This window comes from Haliotis rubra, unplaced genomic scaffold (assembly GCF_003918875.1).
Source record: "Haliotis rubra isolate DU_JTF1 unplaced genomic scaffold, ASM391887v1 Scf22, whole genome shotgun sequence".
Taxonomy (NCBI): domain Eukaryota; kingdom Metazoa; phylum Mollusca; class Gastropoda; order Lepetellida; family Haliotidae; genus Haliotis; species Haliotis rubra.
Window position 1 is genome coordinate 770,173 of NW_025766225.1, and position 22,624 is coordinate 792,796.

Genomic DNA, 22,624 nt, shown 5'->3' on the forward strand with positions numbered 1-22,624 from the left:
TGAAAACAACAACATCTGGAAGCTGAAAATATGTTAAAAATATAGTTGCAAGCAACGATGTGGGCTCCTTGGCTTTAGTTCTATCTAGCCTAATGTGTCTGTCACATATTTGATGAAAGTTGTAATAGTTTTAGTTAATATGAATCATTTCACTGCTAGTCTTTGGAGATACATTACTGCATTCAGTAGTTATAATCGACACTAATAGCCCACTTGTACAGGTACATTTTGGTCGAAATCGGACTGTTGGTTTGAGAGTTACGGGTGTTTGAATTGTATTTGAGGGCTAGAAATCGTCCAAAACGGAGCCATAACACGTTTTTGACAGGCGAGCGGATCAACCAAATACAGCCGGGGTAAGAAGTTCTGGAGAAGAAATAGTTCCCTCTTTATCTCAGTTGTTCTTGGGCCTACGGTCTAAAAACAATTAGTGTTCTGGAATCACCAAGCCTTCATCTATTGTACAGAATTTGCACATTTTAGGAGCAAACTACTCAGAAAACTGCTGAAAAACATGGTCAAAAACTGAAAACAAAAATAACTGCCAAACGGTACAATTTAGCGACTTGACCCGTCCAGGCAAAATTGTTGGGAATTCGATTGTGCATCTGTACAAGAGATTTCGAAGTGTTGGAACAATTAGTTCTTGAGATATTTGCTGTCAAACTTTGAAATTGTGGAATTAATTTTGAGGCAAGAGGCAAGGAACCCTAAAACGCGGGCAGCTAGGAGATTCTTGAAAACGTAGTTACGAATTTTAAGTTAATTATGTTAAATATGATATCGTTTTAATGTCTTCAGGTCAACTCTTTCTATGTGAGGTTCATAACTCAGTATTAAGTTCCTTGACACAACTTACTCCATCAAAACTGTTAGGCCCAAGAAGTTCTGTTCTCTTCCAACAAATGAATAAATGCATATTTCCAAATCGTACACATGGAAAATGAATTGGGCCTTAGTAGTATAACATGTGATCCAGCTGTATATACGTCTCGTTGATGACCTTGTCGACTCCGTTGACTGGCCAGTACATCTTATCGGGTGTAGCAGTGATCGCCCCTCCCCCACAGCTGCTATTGAACCACCACCCCCCTCCAACTTGACCGGCACACCCACCACAATCCCGATCAAAGGTACAGAAGGATCTCGGCTTCTGGCTGTTGTCAAACGCGTCGTCTCCGTGTTCCCAAGTTTTGGTGAAAACTCGAATAAAATTGATACTATAACCATTCGCCTCATTTTGGAGATCTGTGCTTTCAAGGTAGATGCTTGCTGCTGGAGACGGCTTCCCGTCGACCATGTTGTATATATTCCATTGGTATCTTTCGTACGTGTTCAGTTGGTAGATTGTCTCCAGTCCGAGGAAGTATTCGCAGTTGATGTCGCCGAAACCTGTTTTGTATTCCTCCCACGTTTTGTTGTAGTTTATAGGTTGACATGATGAGGGAGGGGGGATGATTCTCTTGAAGGCGTAGATGGTGCCGACCCACTCACAGTTGCAATATACTGTGTAGGTGATAGGGGAGCCGAACGGTTGAATTTCATAGAAGCCCTTTCCACGTACCCCAAGGAGGTATGCCTCTCTGCAGCCTGAATTTACAATACAATAAAGCTTATAGATCGAACGGCCATAATCGAAGGTAAGAGTGAGTGACATTCTATTATCGATTAAATGCCACTTAGGATGTTCTAGTCAACATTGTTCTGACATGGAACTGTTGAGAGACGCAATATGAACATTTTACATTCAGTTTAAATCACCTCGAATTATAGCTTCAAACATTCAGATGATCTTTAGACACCACAGATACATTAATAGAAACGTCCAATTCCGATTCATGAACAAGATTTTAGAAATTGTGTCCCCTCAATTCCATTTTTGGGATTGTGAATTATCTGTGACTAAGAATGAATTTCCCGTTACATCAATTTCATAATCGCAAATTTTCTTTCACTATAGAGCTATTCAGTGTTTTAGATATGTGTCCTCTTTTCGCTGATTAAACAGCAGATGCTTTTTATAGTGGGCAATAAACCCAATCATCATTGTGACTTTGCATGCCACAATAATTCCTTCAATCATTTTTTTTTCAAATATATGAATTCAGTATAAAGAAATTATGAAAATCTTAATTTATTACTTTACATGATTATCAAGGGTTTTCAGAGTAATATAGGTACATTCGTTCCTGAGGAAGATAGCATTGAGGTAAAAGTTGAATTAATTCCCTTATAAAGTTGATTGTGGACGTCTACTGGACATCTATTGTACCTCACCCTCGCCTTGCAGATGCTATAATCACAAAGACTCTGTCACAAATCATAAAGTTTCTGTCCCAAAACTCACAAAGACTCCACTCTCACTGTAACCAAGTTCCCTACCAGTGATACACGATATTGTGGAGTTGACCGCCATATTCGTGCGTGAAAAATCGCGAACTCCTAACATTGTCGGATCGTAAATATTAGTGGATGTGAATCCTAAATCGTGACAGGGAGTAAAGATGCGAGAGTTGCTTCCATTTAAATACTTGCTGAAGATTCGTTTTTCAATTTTATTTTATCTTGTCTTGAAACGTTTGTTTTTTTCAATGGGCGGTGTACAATTGAGAACGGTCGGTGCAAAGTTTAGAAATAAAAATATATTTTTTATTGTATAGGCGGGTGGGATTTTTACGGGCGGAGGGAGATGAGAAACACAGAATTAAATATGGAAGCCCTAATACAATATACATATCATCTTCCCGGAGCGCGGGCGTTCAGTGGACAGGAGATTTAAAGCCTTGTCTTTTGAAGATGTATACATGTATCCTTAATATGGTCTGCTCGAAATCAGGAAGCTTGAATTACAACATATATAGAAACTGACGAACAAAAACAGTACACACCTGATGCTTTGGTAAAATGTTTTCCTAAAAACAGCGTAATATTTAGAAAAAGTGATTTGATTGTGACTCTCATTTCACAAACATTGTGTACGTGTTGCAATACCACCATAGATATCGTACCCAATTGGAACATTGCTAGCAAACATTTACATTTTTTAATTGTCTCAAAACACCAGGTGTGCACATTCTTTTGTACATCAGTATATTATGCATTCCACTTTTTACCTTATCTTGCTTCCAAAAACGAATTAAGATTTCATATGAATAAACGCAAACCTCCCTCTGAACAACTGCCGTTTGCGGTCACATGAAGTACAGGTATTTCGAGGTTATAAGTTGACAAAATATATAATGTGGCAAAAGATTAATTGTAAGTGCCAGAAAATAATGAAGCACTCATAAAATGTCAAGGATTAATTCAGAGTTATCCGCCTTTATCCTTCATTTGTAGGACCGACTATTATCGTAGTTTCGTCAGTTTCGTAGCTGACAGATTCTTGGTCGCTTCATCTTCTTTAGGGGCTGTGGGGTAGGCTAGTGGTTACACAGCAAGCTTAGCACTAAGGTGACCGTAACTCCTATATCTTAACATAGACTTATAGCAGTCTCAGCGCTAAGGTTGTTTTCTACAACGGTACGCAGGGCTACCTTTATCACCTGAATACTTAATACTTAAATCACCCCGTAACAGTATGTTATGACCTGTACTTAATACTTAAATGAAAAATGATGGCTTAAAAGTACAGGCCTACCTTTATCACCTGAATACTTAATATTTAAATCACCCCGTAACAGTATGCTATGACCTGTACTTAATACTTAAATGAAAAATGATGGCTTAAAAATACAGGCCTACCTTTATCACCTGAAAACTTAATACCTAAAATCACCTCGTAACAATATCATACGATTTGTGATTAAAAAATGAACTGCAAAATGCATGTTACTGTTACAGGTCTAGATTTAGCACCTAAAACCCTACTACCTTGCTTGTAGTTATGATGCTGGTGCCGTGTGCAAAACAGGAATTCCATTGATAGCCTCAACTTTCACTTACTTCTAACTATTCTCTCACACGTTGTCCCAGCGAAACCCCACACACAGGAACACATGCTGTTGACATATGTTCCCCCATTAAAACAGGGATTTGCAGCCATCTGAAACACACAAAACAAACATCTCTGGTCTTTAGCAACCCATCTAAAATAATTCAGTTTATCATAAAGTAAGTCAAAATCCAGTAAACAGCACGAGAACAGTGATAATTAATACAAATGTTCTCAAGAATGTTGAAAAGGAAAGTGTATCTCGCGAATTGGCTGTGGAAAGACGGACGAATATGTGGACGAGTCTGCTTGTATTTTCAGTATATAAAGAATAAAAATGTGCAGTATTTAAACGACTGAGTTTTCCCTACTGCTCCCCAGCAGACCATCCAATCACTGACCACCCGATTCAGCAATCACTTGATTGTCTGGTTTGTTTACAGGCCGCCGTTGCACAGAAGGAATGCTTCGTAGCGTCAGGCAAAGAATACTTCCACTTTTAGGCAAGTTTGTTAATGGTGATCGAGTATTAAGCTACTCTGAAACATTTCACTGGATCTCATAAAATGACGTAAAGCCCAACTCAACTCAACTCATAAAATGAGACCAAAGTGCTGATGACAACATTTTAGTTACTACATGATCTCCTGAAGGTATATTCCTATCACGTTTCTGGTACTACATGATCTGCTGAAGGTATGTACCGGTCACGTTTCTGGTACTACATGATCCGCTGAAGGCATCTACCGATCACGTTTCTGGTACTACATGATCCGCTGAAGGCATGTACCGGTCGAGTTTCGGGTACTTCATGATCTGCTGAAGGTATGTACCGGTCACGTTTCTGGTACTACATGATCTGCTGAAGGCATGTACCGGTCACGTTTCTGGTACTACATGATCTGCTGAAGGTATGTAACGGTCACGTTTCTGGTACTACATGATCCGCTGAAGACATGTACCGGTCGAGTTTCTGGTACTACATGATCTGCTGAAGGTATGTACCGGTCACGTTTCTGGTACTACATGATCCGCTGAAGGTATGTACCGGTCACGTTTCTGGTACTACATGATCCGCAGAAGGCATGTACCGGTCGAGTTTCGGGTACTACATGATCCGCTGAAGGTACGTACCAGTCACGTTTCTGGTACTACATGATCCGCTGAAGGCATGTACCGGTCGAGTTTCGGGTAATACATGATCTGCTGAAGGCATGTACCGGTCACGTTTCTGGTACTACATGATCCGCTGAAGGCATGTACATGTCACGTTTCTGGCACTGCATCATCTGCTGAAGGTATGTACCAGTCACGTTTCTGGTACTACATGATCCGCTGAAGGTATGTACCAGTCACTTTTCTGGTACTACATGATCTGCTGAAGGCATGTACCGGTCACGTTTCTGGTACTACATGATCTGCTGAAGGCATGTACTGGTCACGTTTCTGGTACTACATGATCCGCTGAAGGTATGTACCTGTCACGTTTCTGGCACTATATGATCCGCTGAAGGTACGTACCAGTCACGTTTCTGGTACTACATGATCCGCTGAAGGCATGTACCGGTCGAGTTTCGGGTAATACATGATCTGCTGAAGGCATGTACCGGTCACGTTTCTGGTACTACATGATCCGCTGAAGGCATGTACATGTCACGTTTCTGGTACTGCATCATCTGCTGAAGGTATGTACCGGTCACGTTTCTGGTACTACATGATCTGCTGAAGGCATGTACCTGTCACGTTTCTGGTACTACATGATCCGCTAAAGGTATGTACCAGTCACGTTTCTGGTACTACATGATCCGCTGAAGGCATGTACCGGTCACGTTTCTGGTACTACATGATCCGTGGAAGGCATGTACCGGTCACGTTTCTGGTACTACATGATCCGCTGAAGGCATGTACCTGTCAGGTTTCTGGCACTACATGATCCGCTGAAGGTATGTACCAGTCACTTTTCTGGTACTACATGATCTGCTGAAGGCATGTACCGGTCATGTTTCTGGTACTACATGATCCGCTGAAGGCATGTACCTGTCACGTTTCTCGTACTACATGATCCGCTGAAGGCATGTACCGGTCACGTTTCTGGTACTACATGATCCGCTGAAGGCATGTACCTGTCACATTTCTGGTACTTCATGATCCGCTGAAGGTATGTACCTGTCACGTTTCTGGTACTACATGATCTGCTGAAGGCAGGTACCAGTCACGTTTCTGGTACTACATGATCTGCTGAAGGTATGTACCGGTCACGTTTCTGGTACTACATGATCCGCTGAAGGTATGTACCAGTCACGTTTCTGGTACTTCATGATCTGCTGAAGGCATGTACCTGTCACGTTTGTGAAACTTCATGATCCGCTGAAGGCATGTACCGGTCACGTTTCTGGTACTACATGATCCGCTGAAGGCATGTACCTGTCACGTTTCTGGTACTTCATGATCTGCTGAAGGCATGTACCGGTCACGTTTCTGGTACTACATGATCCGCTGAAGGTATGTACCTGTCACGTTTCTAGCACTACATGATCCGTTGAAGGCATGTACCGGTCACGTTTCTGGTACTACATGATCTGCTGAAGGCATGTACCAGTCACGTTTCTGGTACTACATGATCTGCTGAAGGTATATACCGGTCACGTTTCTGGTACTACATGATTAGCTGAAGGCATGTACCGGTCACGTTTCTGGTACTACATGATCTGCTGAAGGTATGTACATGTCACGTTTCTGGTACTATATGATCCGCTGAAGGTATGTACAAGTCACGTTTCTGGTACTTCATGATCTGCTGAAGGCATGTACCTGTCACGTTTGTGGTACTTCATGATCCGCTGAAGGCATGTACCGGTCACATTTCTGGTACTACATGATCCGCTGAAGGCATGTACCTGTCACGTTTGTGGTACCTCATGATCCGCTGAAGGCATGTACCGGTCACGTTTCTGGTACTACATGATCTGCTGAAGGCATGTACCGGTCACGTTTCTGGTACTACATGATCTGCTGAAGGTATGTACCTGTCACGTTTCTGGCACTACATGATCCGTTGAAGGCATGTACCGGTCACGTTTCTGGTACTACATGATCTGCTGAAGGCATGTACCGGTCACGTTTCTGGTACTACATGATCCGCTGAAGGTATATACCGGTCACGTTTCTGGTACTACAAGATCCGTTGAAGGTATGTACCGGTCGAGTTTCGGGTACTACATGATCTGCTGAAGGCATGTACTGGTCACGTTTCTGGTACTACATCATCTGCTGAAGGTATGTACCGTTCGAGTTTCGGGTACTACATGATCCGCTGAAGGCATGTACCGGCCGAGTTTCTGGTACTACATGATCTGCTGAAGGCATGTACCGGTCACGTTTCTGGGACTACATGATCCGCTGAAGGTATGTACCTGTCAAGTTTCTGGTACTACATGATCCGCTGAAGGCATGTACCTGTCACGTTTCTGGTACTACTTGAACTGCTGAAGGCATGTACCTGTCACGTTTGTGGTACTTCATGATCCGCTGAAGGCATGAACCGGTCACGTCTCTGGTACTATATGATCTGCTGAAGGCATGTACCGGTCACGTTTCCGGTACTATATGATCCGCTGAAGGCATGTACGTGTCACGTTTCTGGCACTATATGATCTGCTGAAGGCATGTACCGGTCACGTTTCTGGTAATTCATGATCCGCAGAAGGCATGTACAGGTCACGTTTCTGGTACTACATGATCCGCTGAAGGCATGTACTGGTCACGTTTATGGCACTACATGATCCGCTGAAGGTATGTACCAGTCACGTTTCTGGTACTGTATGATCTGCTGAAGGTATCTTCCTTTCACGTTTCTGGTACTATATGATCTGCTGAAGGTATGTACATGTCACGTTTCTGGTACTACATGATCCGCTGAAGGTATGTACCAGTCACGTTTCTGGTACTGTATGATCTGCTGAAGGCATCTAACAGTCACGTTTCTGGTACTTTATGGTCCGCTGAAGGCATGTACCGGTCACGTTTCTGGTACTACTTGAAGTGCTGAAGACATGTACCTGTCACGTTTGTGGTACTTCATGATCCGCTGATGGCATGTACCGGTCACGTCTCTGGTACTATATGATCTGCTGAAGGCATATACCTGTCACGTTTCTGGTACTATATGATCCGCTGAAGGCATGTACGTGTCACGTTTCTGGCACTATATGATCTGCTGAAGGCATGTACCGGTCACGTTTCTGGTACTTCATGATCCGCAGAAGGCATGTACCGGTCACGTTTCTGGTACTACATGATCTGCTGAAGGCATGTACTGGTCACGTTTCTGGTACTACATGATCCGCTGAAGGTATGTACCAGTCACGTTTCTGGTACTACATGATCCGCTGAAGGCATGTACCGGTCACGTTTCTGGTACTACTTGAACTGCTGAAGGCATGTACCTGTCACGTTTGTGGTACTTCATGATCCGCTGAAGGCATGTACCGGTCACGTCTCTGGTACTATATGATCTACTGAAGGCATGTACCTGTCACGTTTCTGGTACTATATGATCCGCTGAAGACATGTACGTGTCACGTTTCTGGCAGTATATGATCTGCTGAAGGCATGTACCGGTCACGTTTCTGGTACTTCATGATCCGCAGAAGGCATGTACCGGTCACGTTTCTGGTACTACATGATCTGCTGGAGGCATGTACTGGTGACGTTTCTGGCACTACATGATCCGCTGAAGGTATGTACCTGTCACGTTTCTGGTACTGTATGATCTGCTGAAGGTATGTTCCTTTCACGTTTCTGGTACTATATGATCCGCTGAAGGTATGTACCGGTCACGTTTCTGGTACTACATGATCCGTTGAAGGTATGTACCTGCCAATTTTCTGGTACTACATGATCTGCTGAAGGCATGTACCGGTCACGTTTCTGGTACTACATGATCCTCTGAAGGCATGTACCTGTCACGTTTCTGGTACTCCATGATCTGCTGAAGACATGTAACAGTCACTTTTCTGGTACTACATGATCTGCTCAAGGCATGTACCGGTCACGTTTCTGGTACTACATGATCCGCTGAAGGCATGTACCAGTAACGTTTCTGGTACTACATGATCTGCTGAAGGCAAGTACCGGTCACGTTTCTGGTACTACATGATCCGCTGAAGGCATGTACCTGTCACGTTTCTGGTACTACATGATCCGCTGAAGGCATGTACCTGTCACGTTTCTGGTACTTCATGATCTGCTGAAGGCATGTACCGGTCACGTTTCTGGTACTACATTTTCCGCTGAAGGCATGTACCGGCCGAGTTTCTGGTACTACATGATCTGCTGAAGGCATGTACCGGTCACGTTTCTGGTACTACATGATCCGCTGAAGGCATATCCCGGTCACGTTTCTGGTACTACATGATCTGCTGAAGGCATGTACCGGTCACGTTTCTGGTACTACATGATCGCTGAAGGTATGTACCAGTCACGTTTCTGGTACTACATGATCTGCTGAAGGCATGTACCAGTCACGTTTCTGGTACTTTATGATCCGCTGAAGGCATGTACCGGTCACGTTTCTGGTACTATATGATCTGCTGAAGGCATGTACCTGTCACGTTTCTGGTACTATATAATCCGCTGTAGGCATGTACGTGTCACGTTTCTGGCACTATATGATCTGCTGAAGGCATGTACCGGTCACGTTTCTGGTACTTCATGATCCGCTGAAGGCATGTACCGGTCACGTTTCTTTTACTACATGATCTGCTGAAGGCATGTACTGGTCACGTTTCTGGTACTACATGATCCGCTGAAGGTATGTACCTGTCACGTTTCTGGTACTACATGATCCGCAGAAGGCATGTACCGGTCACGTTTCTGGTACTACATGATCCGCTGAAGGCATGTACCAGTCACGTTTCTGGTACTACATGATCTGCTGAAGGTATGTAACAGTCACGTCTCTGGTACTACATGATCCGCTGAAGGTATGTACCTGTCACGTTTCTGGTACTACATGATCCGTTGAAGGCATGTACCGGTCACGTTTCTGGTACTACATGATCTGCTGAAGGTATGTAACGGTCACTTTTCTGGTACTACATGATCTCCTGAAGGTATGTACCGGTCACGTTTCTGGTACTACATGATCCGCTGAAGGAATGTACCAGTCACGTTTCTGGTACTACATGATCCGCTGAAGGTACGTACCGGTCACGTTTCTGGTACTACATGATCCGCTGAAGGTATGTACCGGTCACGTTTCTGCTACTACATGATCCGTTGAAGGCATGTACCGGTCACTTTTCTGGTACTACATGATCTGCTGAAGGCATGTACCGGTCACGTTTCTGGTACTACATGATCCGCTGAAGGCATGTACCTGTCACGTTTCTGGTACTTCATGATCTGCTGAAGGCATGTACTGGTCACGTTTCTGGTACTACATTTTCCGCTGAAGGCATGTACCGGTCTCGTTTCTGGTACTACATGATCTGCTGAAGGCATGTACCGGTCACGTTTCTGGTACTACATGATCCGCTGAAGGCATATCCCGGTCACGTTTCTGGTACTACATGATCTGCTGAAGGCATGTACTGGTCACGTTTCTGGTACTACATGATCGCTGAAGGTATGTACCAGTCACGTTTCTGGTACTACATGATCTGCTGAAGGCATGTACCAGTCACGTTTCTGGTACTTTATGATCCGCTGAAGGCATGTACCGGTCACGTTTCTGGTACTACTTGAAGTGCTGAAGGCATGTACCTGTCACGTTTGTGGTACTTCATGATCCGCTGAAGGCATGTACCGGTCACGTTTCTGGTACTATATGATCTGCTGAAGGCATGTACCTGTCACGTTTCTGGTACTATATGATCTGCTGAAGGCATGTACCGGTCACGTTTCTGGTACTTCATGATCCGCTGAAGGCATGTACCTGTCACGTTTCTTTTACTACATGATCTGCTGAAGGCATGTACTGGTCACGTTTCTGGTACTACATGATCCGCTGAAGGTATGTACCTGTCACGTTTCTGGTACTACATGATCCGCAGAAGGCATGTACCGGTCACGTTTCTGGTACTACATGATCTGCTGAAGGCATGTACTGGTCACGTTTCTGGCACTACATGATCCGCTGAAGGTATGTACCGGTCACGTTTCTGGTACTGTATGATCTGCTGAAGGCATGTACCGGTCACGTTTCTGGTACTACTTGAAGTGCTGAAGGCATGTACCTGTCACGTTTGTGGTACTTCATGATCCGCTGAAGGCATGTACCGGTCACGTTTCTGGTACTATATGATCTGCTGAAGGTATGTACCTGTCACGTTTCTGGTACTATATGATCTGCTGAAGGCATGTACCGGTCACGTTTCTGGTACTTCATGATCCGCTGAAGGCATGTACCTGTCACGTTTCTGGTACTACATGATCTGCTGAAGGCATGTACCGGTCACGTTTCTGGTACTACATGATCTGCTGAAGGTATGTACCTGTCACGTTTCTGGTACTACATGATCCGCTGAAGGCATGTACCGGTCACGTTTCTGGTACTACATGATCTGCTGAAGGCATGTACTGGTCACGTTTCTGGCACTACATGATCCGCTGAAGGTATGTACCGGTCACGTTTCTGGTACTGTATGATCTGCTGAAGGTATGTTCCTTTCACGTTTCTGGTACTATATGATCCGCTGAAGGTATGTACCGGTCACGTCTCTGGTACTACATGATCCGCTGAAGGTATGTACCTGTCACTTTTCTGGTACTACATGATCTGCTGAAGGCATGTACCTGTCACGTTTCTGGTACTACATGATCCGCTGAAGGCATGTACCGGTCACGTTTCTGGTACTACATGATCTGCTGAAGGTATGTAACAGTCACGTCTCTGGTACTACATGATCCGCTGAAGGTATGTACCGGTCACGTTTCTGGTACTACAAGATCCGTTGAAGGCATGTACCTGTCACGTTTCTGGTACTACATGATCTGCTGAAGGTATGTAACGGTCACTTTTCTTGTACTACATGATCTGCTGAAGGTATGTACCGGTCACGTTTCTGGTACTACATGATCCGCTGAAGGAATGTACCGGTCACGTTTCTGGTACTACATGATCCGCTGAAGGTACGTACCGGTCACGTTTCTGGTACTACATGATCCGCTGAAGGTATGTACAGGTCACGTTTCTGCTACTACATGATCCGTTGAAGGCATGTACCGGTCACTTTTCTGGTACTACATGATCTGCTGAAGGTATGTACCGGTCACGTTTCTGGTACTACATGATCCGCTGAAGGCATGTACCTGTCACGTTTCTGGTACTACATGATATGCTCAAGGCAAGTACCGGTCACGTTTCTGGTAATAAATGATCTGTTGAAGGCATGTACCGGTCTCGTTTCTGGTACTACATGATCTGCTGAAGGCATGTACCGGTCACGTTTCGGGTACTACATGATCCGCTGAAGGCATGTACCGGTCACATTTCTGGTACTACATGATCCGTTGAAGGCATGTACCTGTCACGTTTCTGGTACTACATGATCTGCTGAAGGCATGTACCAGTCACGTTTCTGGTACTACATGATCCGCTGAAGGCATGTACCAGTCACGTTTCTGGTACTACATCATCTGCTGAAGGTATGTACCTGTCACGTTTCTGGTACTACATGATCTGCTGAAGGCATGTACCGGTCACGTTTCTGGTACTACATGATCCGCTGAGGGTATGTACCGATCACTTTTCTGGTACTAGATGATCTGCTGAAGGCATGTACCGGTCACGTTTCTGGTACTACATGATCCGCTGAAGGCATGTACCTGTCACGTTTCTGGTACTACATGATCCGCTGAAGGCATGTACTTGTCACGTTTCTGGTACTTCATGATCCGCTGAAGGCATGTACCGGTCACCTTTCTGGTACTACATTTTCCGCTGAAGGCATGTACTAGTCTCGTTTCTGGTACTACATGATCTGCTGAAGGCATGTACCTGTCACGTTTCTGGTACTACATGATCCGCTGAAGGCATATACCGGTCACGTTTCTGGTACTACATGATCTGCTGAAGGTATGTACTGGTCACGTTTCTGGTACTACATGCTCCGCTGAAGGTATGTACCAGTCACGTTTCTGGTACAGCATGATCTGCTGAAGGGATGTACCAGTCACGTTTCTGGTACTCTATGATCCGCTGAAGGCATGTACCTGTCACGTTTCTGGTACTACTTGAACTGCTGAAGGCATGCACCTGTCACCTTTGTGGTACTTCATGATCCGCTGAAGGCATGAACCGGTCAGGTCTCTGGTACTATATGATCTGCTAAAGGCATGTACCTGTCACGTTTCCGGTACTATATGATCCGCTGAAGGCATGTACCTGTCACGTTTCTGGCACTATATGATCTGCTGAAGGCATGTACCTGTCACGTTTCTGGTAATTCATGATCCGCAGAAGGCATGTACAGGTCACGTTTCCGGTACTACATGATCCGCTGAAGGCATGTACTGGTCACGTTTATGGCACTACATGATCCGCTGAAGGTATGTACCTGTCAGGTTTCTGGTACTACATGATCTGCTGAAGGCATGTACCGGTCACGTTTCTGGTACTACATCATCTGCTGAAGGTATGTACCAGTCACGTTTCTGGTACTACATCATCTGCTTAAGGCATGTACCGGTCTCGTTTCTGGTACTACATGATCCGCTGAGGGTATGTACCGGTCACTTTTCTGGTACTAGATGATCTGCTGAAGGCATGTACCTGTCACGTTTCTGGTACTACATGATCCGCTGAAGGCATGTACCTGTCACGTTTCTGGTACTACATGATCCGGTGAAGGTACGTACCGGTCACGTTTCTGGTACTACATGATCCGCTGAAGGTATGTACCGGTCACGTTTCTGCTACTACATGATCCGTTGAAGGCATGTACCGGTCACTTTTCTGGTACTACATGATCTGCTGAAGGTATGTACCGGTCACGTTTCTGGTACTACATGATCCGTTGAAGGCATGTACCGGTCACGTTTCTGGTACTACATGATATGCTCAAGGCAGGTACCGGTCACGTTTCTGGTAATAAATGATCTGTTGAAGGCATGTACCGGTCTCGTTTCTTGTACTACATGATCTGCTGAAGGCATGTACCGGTCACGATTCGGGTACTATATGATCCGCTGAAGGCATGTACCAGTCACGTTTCTGGTACTACATGATCCGTTGAAGGCATGTACCAGTCACGTTTCTGGTACTACATGATCTGCTGAAGGCATGTACCGGTCACGTTTCTGGTACTACATGATCCGCTGAAGGCATGTACCTGTCACGTTTCTGGTACTACATGATCTGCTGAAGGCATGTACCAGTCACGTTTCTGGTACTACATCATCTGCTGAAGGTATGTACCTGTCACGTTTCTGGTACTACATGATCTGCTGAAGGCATGTACCGGTCATGTTTCTGGTACTACATGATCCGCTGAGGGTATGTACCGGTCACTTTTCTGGTACTAGATGATCTGCTGAAGGCATGTACCTGTCACGTTTCTGGTACTACATGATCCGCTGAAGGCATGTACCTGTCACGTTTCTGGTACTACATGATCCGCTGAAGGCATGTACTTGTCACGTTTCTGGTACTTCATGATCCGCTGAAGGCATGTACCGGTCACGTTTCTGGTACTACATTTTCCGCTGAAGGCATGTACTAGGCTCGTTTCTGGTACTACATGATCTGCTGAAGGGATGTACCAGTCACGTTTCTGGTACTTCATGATCCGCTGAAGGCATGTACCGGTCACGTTTCTGGTACTACTTGAACTGCTGAAGGCATGCACCTGTCACATTTGTGGTACTTCATGATCCGCTGAAGGCATGAACCGGTCAGGTCTCTGGTACTATATGATGTGCTAAAGGCATGTACCTGTCACGTTTCCGGTACTATATGATCTGCTGAAGGCATGTACCTGTCACGTTTCTGGCACTATATGATCCGCTGAAGGCATATACCAGTCACGTTTATGGCACTACATGATCCGCTGAGGGTATGTACCTGTCACTTTTCTGGTACTAGATGGTCTGCTGAAGGCATGTACCGGTCACGTTTCTGGTACTACATGATCCGATTAAGGCATGTACCGGTCACTTTTCTGGTACTACATGATCTGCTGAAGGTATGTACATGTCACGTTTCTGGCACTACATGATCCGCTGAAGGCATGTACCTGTCACGTTTCTGGTACTACATGATATGCTCAAGGCAAGTACCGGTCACGTTTCTGGTAATAAATGATCTGTTGAAGGCATGTACTGGTCACGTTTCTGGTACTACATGATCCGCTGAAGGTATGTACCGGTCACTTTTCTGGTACTAGATGATCTGCTGAAGGCATGTACCGGTCACGTTTCTGGTACTACATGATCCGCTGAAGGCATGTACCTGTCACGTTTCTGGTACTACATGATCCGCTGAAGGCATGTACTTGTCACGTTTCTGGTACTTCATGATCCGCTGAAGGCATGTACCGGTCACGTTTCTGGTACTACATTTTCCGCTGAAGGCATGTACTAGTCTCGTTTCTGGTACTACATGATCTGCTGAAGGCATGTACTGGTCACGTTTCTGGTACTACATGATCCGCTGAAGGCATATACCGGTCACGTTTCTGGTACTACATGATCTGCTGAAGGTATGTACTGGTCACGTTTCTGGTACTACATGCTCCGCTGAAGGTATGTACCAGTCACGTTTCTGGTACTGCATGATCTGCTGAAGGGATGAACCAGTCAAGTTTCTGGTACTCTATGATCCGCTGAAGGCATGTACCGGTCACGTTTCTGGTACTACTTGAACTGCTGAAGGCATGTACCTGTCACCTTTGTGGTACTTCATGATCCGCTGAAGGCATGAACCGGTCAGGTCTCTGGTACTATATGATCTGCTAAAGGCATGTACCTGTCACGTTTCCGGTACTATATGATCCGCTGAAGGCATGTACCTGTCACGTTTCTGGCACTATATGATCTGCTGAAGGCATGTACCGGTCACGTTTCTGGTAATTCATGATCCGCAGAAGGCATGTACAGGTCCCGTTTCCGGTACTACATGATCCGCTGAAGGCATGTACTGGTCACGTTTATGGCACTACATGATCCGCTGAAGGTATGTACCTGTCACGTTTCTGGTACTACATTATCTGCTGAAGGCATGTACCGGTCACGTTTCTGGTACTACATCATCTGCTGAAGGTATGTACCAGTCACGTTTCTGCTACAAGCTGAAGGCATGTACCGGTCACGTTTCTGGTACTACATGATCCGCTGAGGGTATGTACCAGTCACTTTTCTGGTACTAGATGATCTGCTGAAGGCATGTACCGGTCACGTTTCTGGTACTACATGATATGCTCAAGGCATGTACCGGTCACGTTTCTGGTAATAAATGATCTGTTGAAGGCATGTACCGGTCTCGTTTCTGGTACTACATGATCCGCTGAAGGCATGTACCTGTCACGTTTCTGGTACTACATGATATGCTCAAGGCAAGTACCGGTCACGTTTCTGGTAATAAATGATCTGTTGAAGGCATGTACCGGTCTCGTTTCTGGTACTACATGATCTGCTGAAGGCATGTACCGGTCACGTTTCGGGTACTACATGATCCGCTGAAGGCATGTACCGGTCACGTTTCTGGTACTACATGATCCGTTGAAGGCATGTACCTGTCACATTTCTGGTACTACATGATCTGCTGAAGGCATGTACCAGTCACGTTTCTGGTACTACATGATGCGCTGAAGGCATGTACCAGTCACGTTTCTGGTACTACATGATCTGCTGAAGGCATGTACCTGTCACGTTTCTGGTACTACATCATCTGCTGAAGGTATGTACCGGTCACGTTTCTGGTACTACATGATCTGCTGAAGGCATGTACCGGTCACGTTTCTGGTACTACATGATCCGCTGAGGGTATGTACCGGTCACTTTTCTGGGTACTAGATGATCTGCTGAAGGCATGTACCGGTCACGTTTCTGGTACTACATGATCCGCTGAAGGCATGTACCTGTAACGTTTCTGGTACTACATGATCCGCTGAAGGCATGTACTTGTCACGTTTCTGGTACTTCATGATCCGCTGAAGGCATGTACCGGTCACGTTTCTGGTACTACATTTTCCGCTGAAGGCATGTACTAGTCTCGTTTCTGGTACTACATGATCTGCTGAAGGCATGTACCTGTCACGTTTCTGGTACTGCATGATCTGCTGAAGGGATGTACCAGTCACGTTTCTGGTACTCTATGATCCGCTGAAGGCATGTACCGGTCACGTTTCTGGTACTACTTGAACTGCTGAAGGCATGTACCTGTCACCTTTGTGGTACTTCATGATCCGCTGAAGGCATGAACCGGTCAGGTCTCTGGTACTATATGATCTGCTAAAGGCATGTACCTGTCACGTTTCCGGTACTATATGATCCGCTGAAGGCATGTACCTCTCACGTTTCTGGCACTATATGATCTGCTGAAGGCATGTACCGGTCACTTTTCTGGTAATTCATGATCCGCAGAAGGCATGTACAGGTCACGTTTCCGGTACTACATGATCCGCTGAAGGCATGTACCGGTCACGTTTATGGCACTACATGATCCGCTGAAGGTATGTACCTGTCACGTTTCTGGTACTACATTATCTGCTGAAGGCATGTACCGGTCACGTTTCTGGTACTACATCATCTGCTGAAGGTATGTACCAGTCACGTTTCTGCTACAAGCTGAAGGCATGTACCGGTCACGTTTCTGGTACTACATGATCCGCTGAGGGTATGTACCAGTCACTTTTCTGGTACTAGATGATCTGCTGAAGGCATGTACCGGTCACGTTTCTGGTACTACATGATCCGCTTAAGGCATGTACCGCTCACTTTTCTGGTACTACATGATCTGCTGAAGGTATGTACCGGTCACGTTTCTGGTACTACATGATCCTCTGAAGGCATGTACCTGTCACGTTTCTGGTACTACATGATATGCTCAAGGCATGTACCGCTCACGTTTCTGGTAATAAATGATCTGTTGAAGGCATGTACCGGCCTCGTTTCTGGTACTACATGATCCGCTGAAGGCATGTACCTGTCACGTTTCTGGTACTACATGATATGCTCAAGGCAAGTACCGGTCACGTTTCTGGTAATAAATGATCTGTTGAAGGCATGTACCGGTCTCGTTTCTGGTACTACATGATCTGCTGAAGGCATGTACCCGGTCACGTTTCGGGTACTACATGATCCGCTGAAGGCATGTACCGGTCACGTTTCTGGTACTACATGATCCGTTGAAGGCATGTACCTGTCACGTTTCTGGTACTACATGATCTGCTGAAGGCATGTACCGGTCACGTTTCTGGTACTACATGATCCGCTGAAGGCATACACCGGTCACGTTTCTGGTACTACATGATCTGCTGAAGGTATGTACTGGTCACGTTTCTGGTACTACATGCTCCGCTGAAGGTATGTACCAGTCACGTTTCTGGTACTGCATGATCTGCTGAAGGGATGTACCAGTCACGTTTCTGGTACTCTATGATCCGCTGAAGGCATGTACCGGTCACGTTTCTGGTACTACTTGAACTGCTGAAGGCATGTACCTGTCACCTTTGAGGTACTTCATGATCCGCTGAAGGCATGAACCGGTCAGGTCTCTGGTACTATATGATCTGCTAAAGGCATGTACCTGTCACGTTTCTGGTACTACATGATCTGCTGAAGGCATGTACCGGTCACGTTTCTGGTACTACATCATCTGCTGAAGGTATGTACCGGTCACGTTTCTGGTACTACATGATCTGCTGAAGGCATGTACCGGTCACGTTTCTGGTACTACATGATCTGCTGAGGGTATGTACCAGTCACTTTTCTGGTACTAGATGATCTGCTGAAGGCATGTACCGGTCACGTTTCTGGTACTACATGATCCGCTGAAGGCATGTACCTGTCACGTTTCTGGTACTACATGATCCGCTGAAGGCATGTACTGGTCACGTTTCTGGTACTACATGATCCGCTGAGGGTATGTACCAGTCACTTTTCTGGTACTAGATGATCTGCTGAAGGCATGTACCGGTCACGTTTCTGGTACTACATGATCCGCTTAAGGCATGTACCGGTCACTTTTCTGGTACTACATGATCTGCTGAAGGTATGTACCGGTCACGTTTCTGGTACTACATGATCCGCTGAAGGCATGTACCTGTCACGTTTCTGGTACTACATGATATGCTCAAGGCATGTACCGCTCACGTTTCTGGTAATAAATGATCTGTTGAAGGCATGTACCGGCCTCGTTTCTGGTACTACATGATCCGCTGAAGGCATGTACCTGTCACGTTTCTGGTACTACATGATATGCTCAAGGCAAGTACCGGTCACGTTTCTGGTAATAAATGATCTGTTGAAGGCATGTACCGGTCTCGTTTCTGGTACTACATGATCTGCTGAAGGCATGTACCGGTCACGTTTCGGGTACTACATGATCCGCTGAAGGCATGTACCGATCACGTTTCTGGTACTACATGATCCGTTGAAGGCATGTACCTGTCACGTTTCTGGTACTACATGATCTGCTGAAGGCATGTACCGGTCACGTTTCTGGTACTACATGATCCGCTGAAGGCATACACCGGTCACGTTTCTGGTACTACATGATCTGCTGAAGGTATGTACTGGTCACGTTTCTGGTACTACATGCTCCGCTGAAGGTATGTACCAGTCACGTTTCTGGTACTGCATGATCTGCTGAAGGGATGTACCAGTCACGTTTCTGGTACTCTATGATCCGCTGAAGGCATGTACCGGTCACGTTTCTGGTACTACTTGAACTGCTGAAGGCATGTACCTGTCACCTTTGAGGTACTTCATGATCCGCTGAAGGCATGAACCGGTCAGGTCTCTGGTACTATATGATCTGCTAAAGGCATGTACCTGTCACGTTTCTGGTACTACATGATCTGCTGAAGGCATGTACCGGTCACGTTTCTGGTACTACATCATCTGCTGAAGGTATGTACCGGTCACGTTTCTGGTACTACATGATCTGCTGAAGGCATGTACCGGTCACGTTTCTGGTACTACATGATCTGCTGAGGGTATGTACCAGTCACTTTTCTGGTACTAGATGATCTGCTGAAGGCATGTACCGGTCACGTTTCTGGTACTACATGATCCGCTGAAGGCATGTACCTGTCACGTTTCTGGTACTACATGATCCGCTGAAGGCATGTACTGGTCACGTTTCTGGTACTTCATGATCCGCTGAAGGCATGTACCGGTCATGTTTCTGGTACTACATTTTCCGCTGAAGGCATGTACTAGTCTCGTTTCTGGTACTACATGATCTGCTGAAGGCATGTACCGGTCACGTTTCTGGTACTACATCATCCGCTGAAGGCATATACCGGTCACGTTTCTGGTACTACATGATCTGCTGAAGGTATGTACTGGTCACGTTTCTGGTACTACATGCTTCGCTGAAGGTATGTACCAGTCACGTTTCTGCTACAAGATGATCTGCTGAAGGCATGTACTAGTCTCGTTTCTGGTACTACATGATCTGCTGAAGGCATGTACCGGTCACGTTTCTGGTACTACATCATCCGCTGAAGGCATATACCGGTCACCTTTCTGGTACTACATGATCTGCTGAAGGCATGTACCGGTCACGTTTCTGGTACTACATCATCTGCTGAAGGTATGTACCAGTCACGTTTCTGCTACAAGATGATCTGCTGAAGGCATGTACCTGTCACGTTTCTGGTACTACATGATCCGCTGAGGGTATGTACCTGTCACTTTTCTGGTACTAGATGATCTGCTGAAGGCATGTACCGGTCACGTTTCTGGTACTACATGATCCGCTGAAGGCATGTACAGGTCACTTTTCTGGTACTACATGATCTGCTGAAGGTATGTACCTGTCACGTTTCTGGTACTACATGATCCGCTGAAGGCATGTACCTGTCACGTTTCTGGTACTACATGATATGCTCAAGGCAAGTACCGGTCACGTTTCTGGTAATAAATGATCTGTTGAAGGCATGTACCGGTCTCGTTTCTGGTACTACATGATCCGCTGAAGGCATGTACCTGTCACGTTTCTGGTACTACATGATAGGCTCAAGGCAAGTACCGGTCACGTTTCTGGTAATAAATGATCTGTTGAAGGCATGTACCGGTCTCGTTTCTGGTACTACATGATCTGCTGAAGGCGAGTACCGGTCACGTTTCTGGTACTACATGATCCGCTGAAGGAATGTACCGGTCACGTTTCTGGTACTATATGATCCGCCGAAGGTATGTACCTGTCACTTTTCTGGTACTACATGATCTGCTGAAGGCATGTACCTGTCACGTTTCTGGTACTACATGATCCGCTGAAGGCATATATCAGTCACGTTTCGGGTACTCCATGATCTGCTGAAGATATGTAACAGTCACTTTTCTGGTACTACATGATCTGCTGAAGGCATGTACTGGTCACGTTTCTGGTACTACATGATCTGCTGAAGGCATGTACTGGTCACGTTTCTGGTACTACATGATCCGCTGAAGGCATGTACCGGTCACGTTTCTGGTACTCCATGATCTGCTGAAGATATGTAACAGTCACTTTTCTGGTACTTCATGATCTGCTGAAGGCATGTACTGGTCACGTTTCTGGTACTACATGATCCGCTGAAGGCATGTACCGTTCACGTTTCTGGTACTACATGATCTGCTGAAGGCAAGTACCGTTCACGTTTCTGGTACTACATGATCCGCTGAAGGCATGTACCAGTCACGTTTCTGGTACTACATGATCCGCTGAAGGCATGTACCTGTCACGTTTCTGGTACTTCATGATCTGCTGAAGGCATGTACCGGTCACGTTTCTGGTACTACATTTTCCGCTGAAGGCATGTACTGGTCACGTTTCTGGTACTACATGATCTGCTGAAGGCATCTACCAGTCACGTTTCTGGTACTACATGATCTGCTGAAGGCATGTACCGGTCACGTTTCTGGTACTACATGATCCGCTGAAGGCATGTACCGGTCACGTTTCTGGTACTACATGGTCTGCTGAAGGCAAGTACCGCTCACGTTTCTGGTACTACATGATCCGCTGAAGGCATGTACCTGTCACGTTTCTGGTACTACATGATCCGCTGAAGGCATGTACCTGTCACGTTTCTGGTACTTCATGATCTGCTGAAGGCATGTACCTGTCACGTTTCTGGTACTACATTTTCCGCTGAAGGCATGTACCGGTCACGTTTCTGGTACTACATGATCTGCTGAAGGCATGTACCGGTCACGTTTCTGGTACTACATGATCCGCTGAAGGCATATACCGGTCACGTTTCTGGTACTACATGATCTGCTGAAGGCATGTACTGGTCACGTTTGAGGTACTACATGATCCGCTGAAGGTATGTACCGGTCACGTTTCTGGTACTACATGATCTGCTGAAGGCATGTACCGGTCACGTTTCTGGTACTTCATGATCCGCAGAAGGCATGTACCGGTCACGTTTCTGGTACTACATGATCTGCTGAAGGCATGTACTGGTCACGTTTCTGGCACTACATGATCCGCTGAAGGTATGTACCGGTCACGTTTCTGGTACTGTATGATCT

The 22,624-nt window shown here is 45.7% G+C and overlaps 1 protein-coding gene across 1 annotated transcript in view; it reads right to left on the reverse strand.

Moving 5' to 3' along the window:
• Positions 1-600: 600 nt before the first annotated feature.
• LOC124277228 (fibrinogen alpha chain-like) overlaps positions 601-22,624 on the reverse strand; it is a 37,471-nt gene continuing 15,447 nt past the window's right edge. The window contains exons 3-4 of the mRNA XM_046712880.1: positions 3,946-4,045; positions 601-1,590 (exon numbers count right to left, since the gene is read on the reverse strand). Of these exons, the coding sequence (XP_046568836.1) occupies positions 956-1,590; positions 3,946-4,045 (735 nt within the window). The 3' untranslated portion in view covers positions 601-955. The remainder of the gene's footprint in view (positions 1,591-3,945; positions 4,046-22,624) is intronic.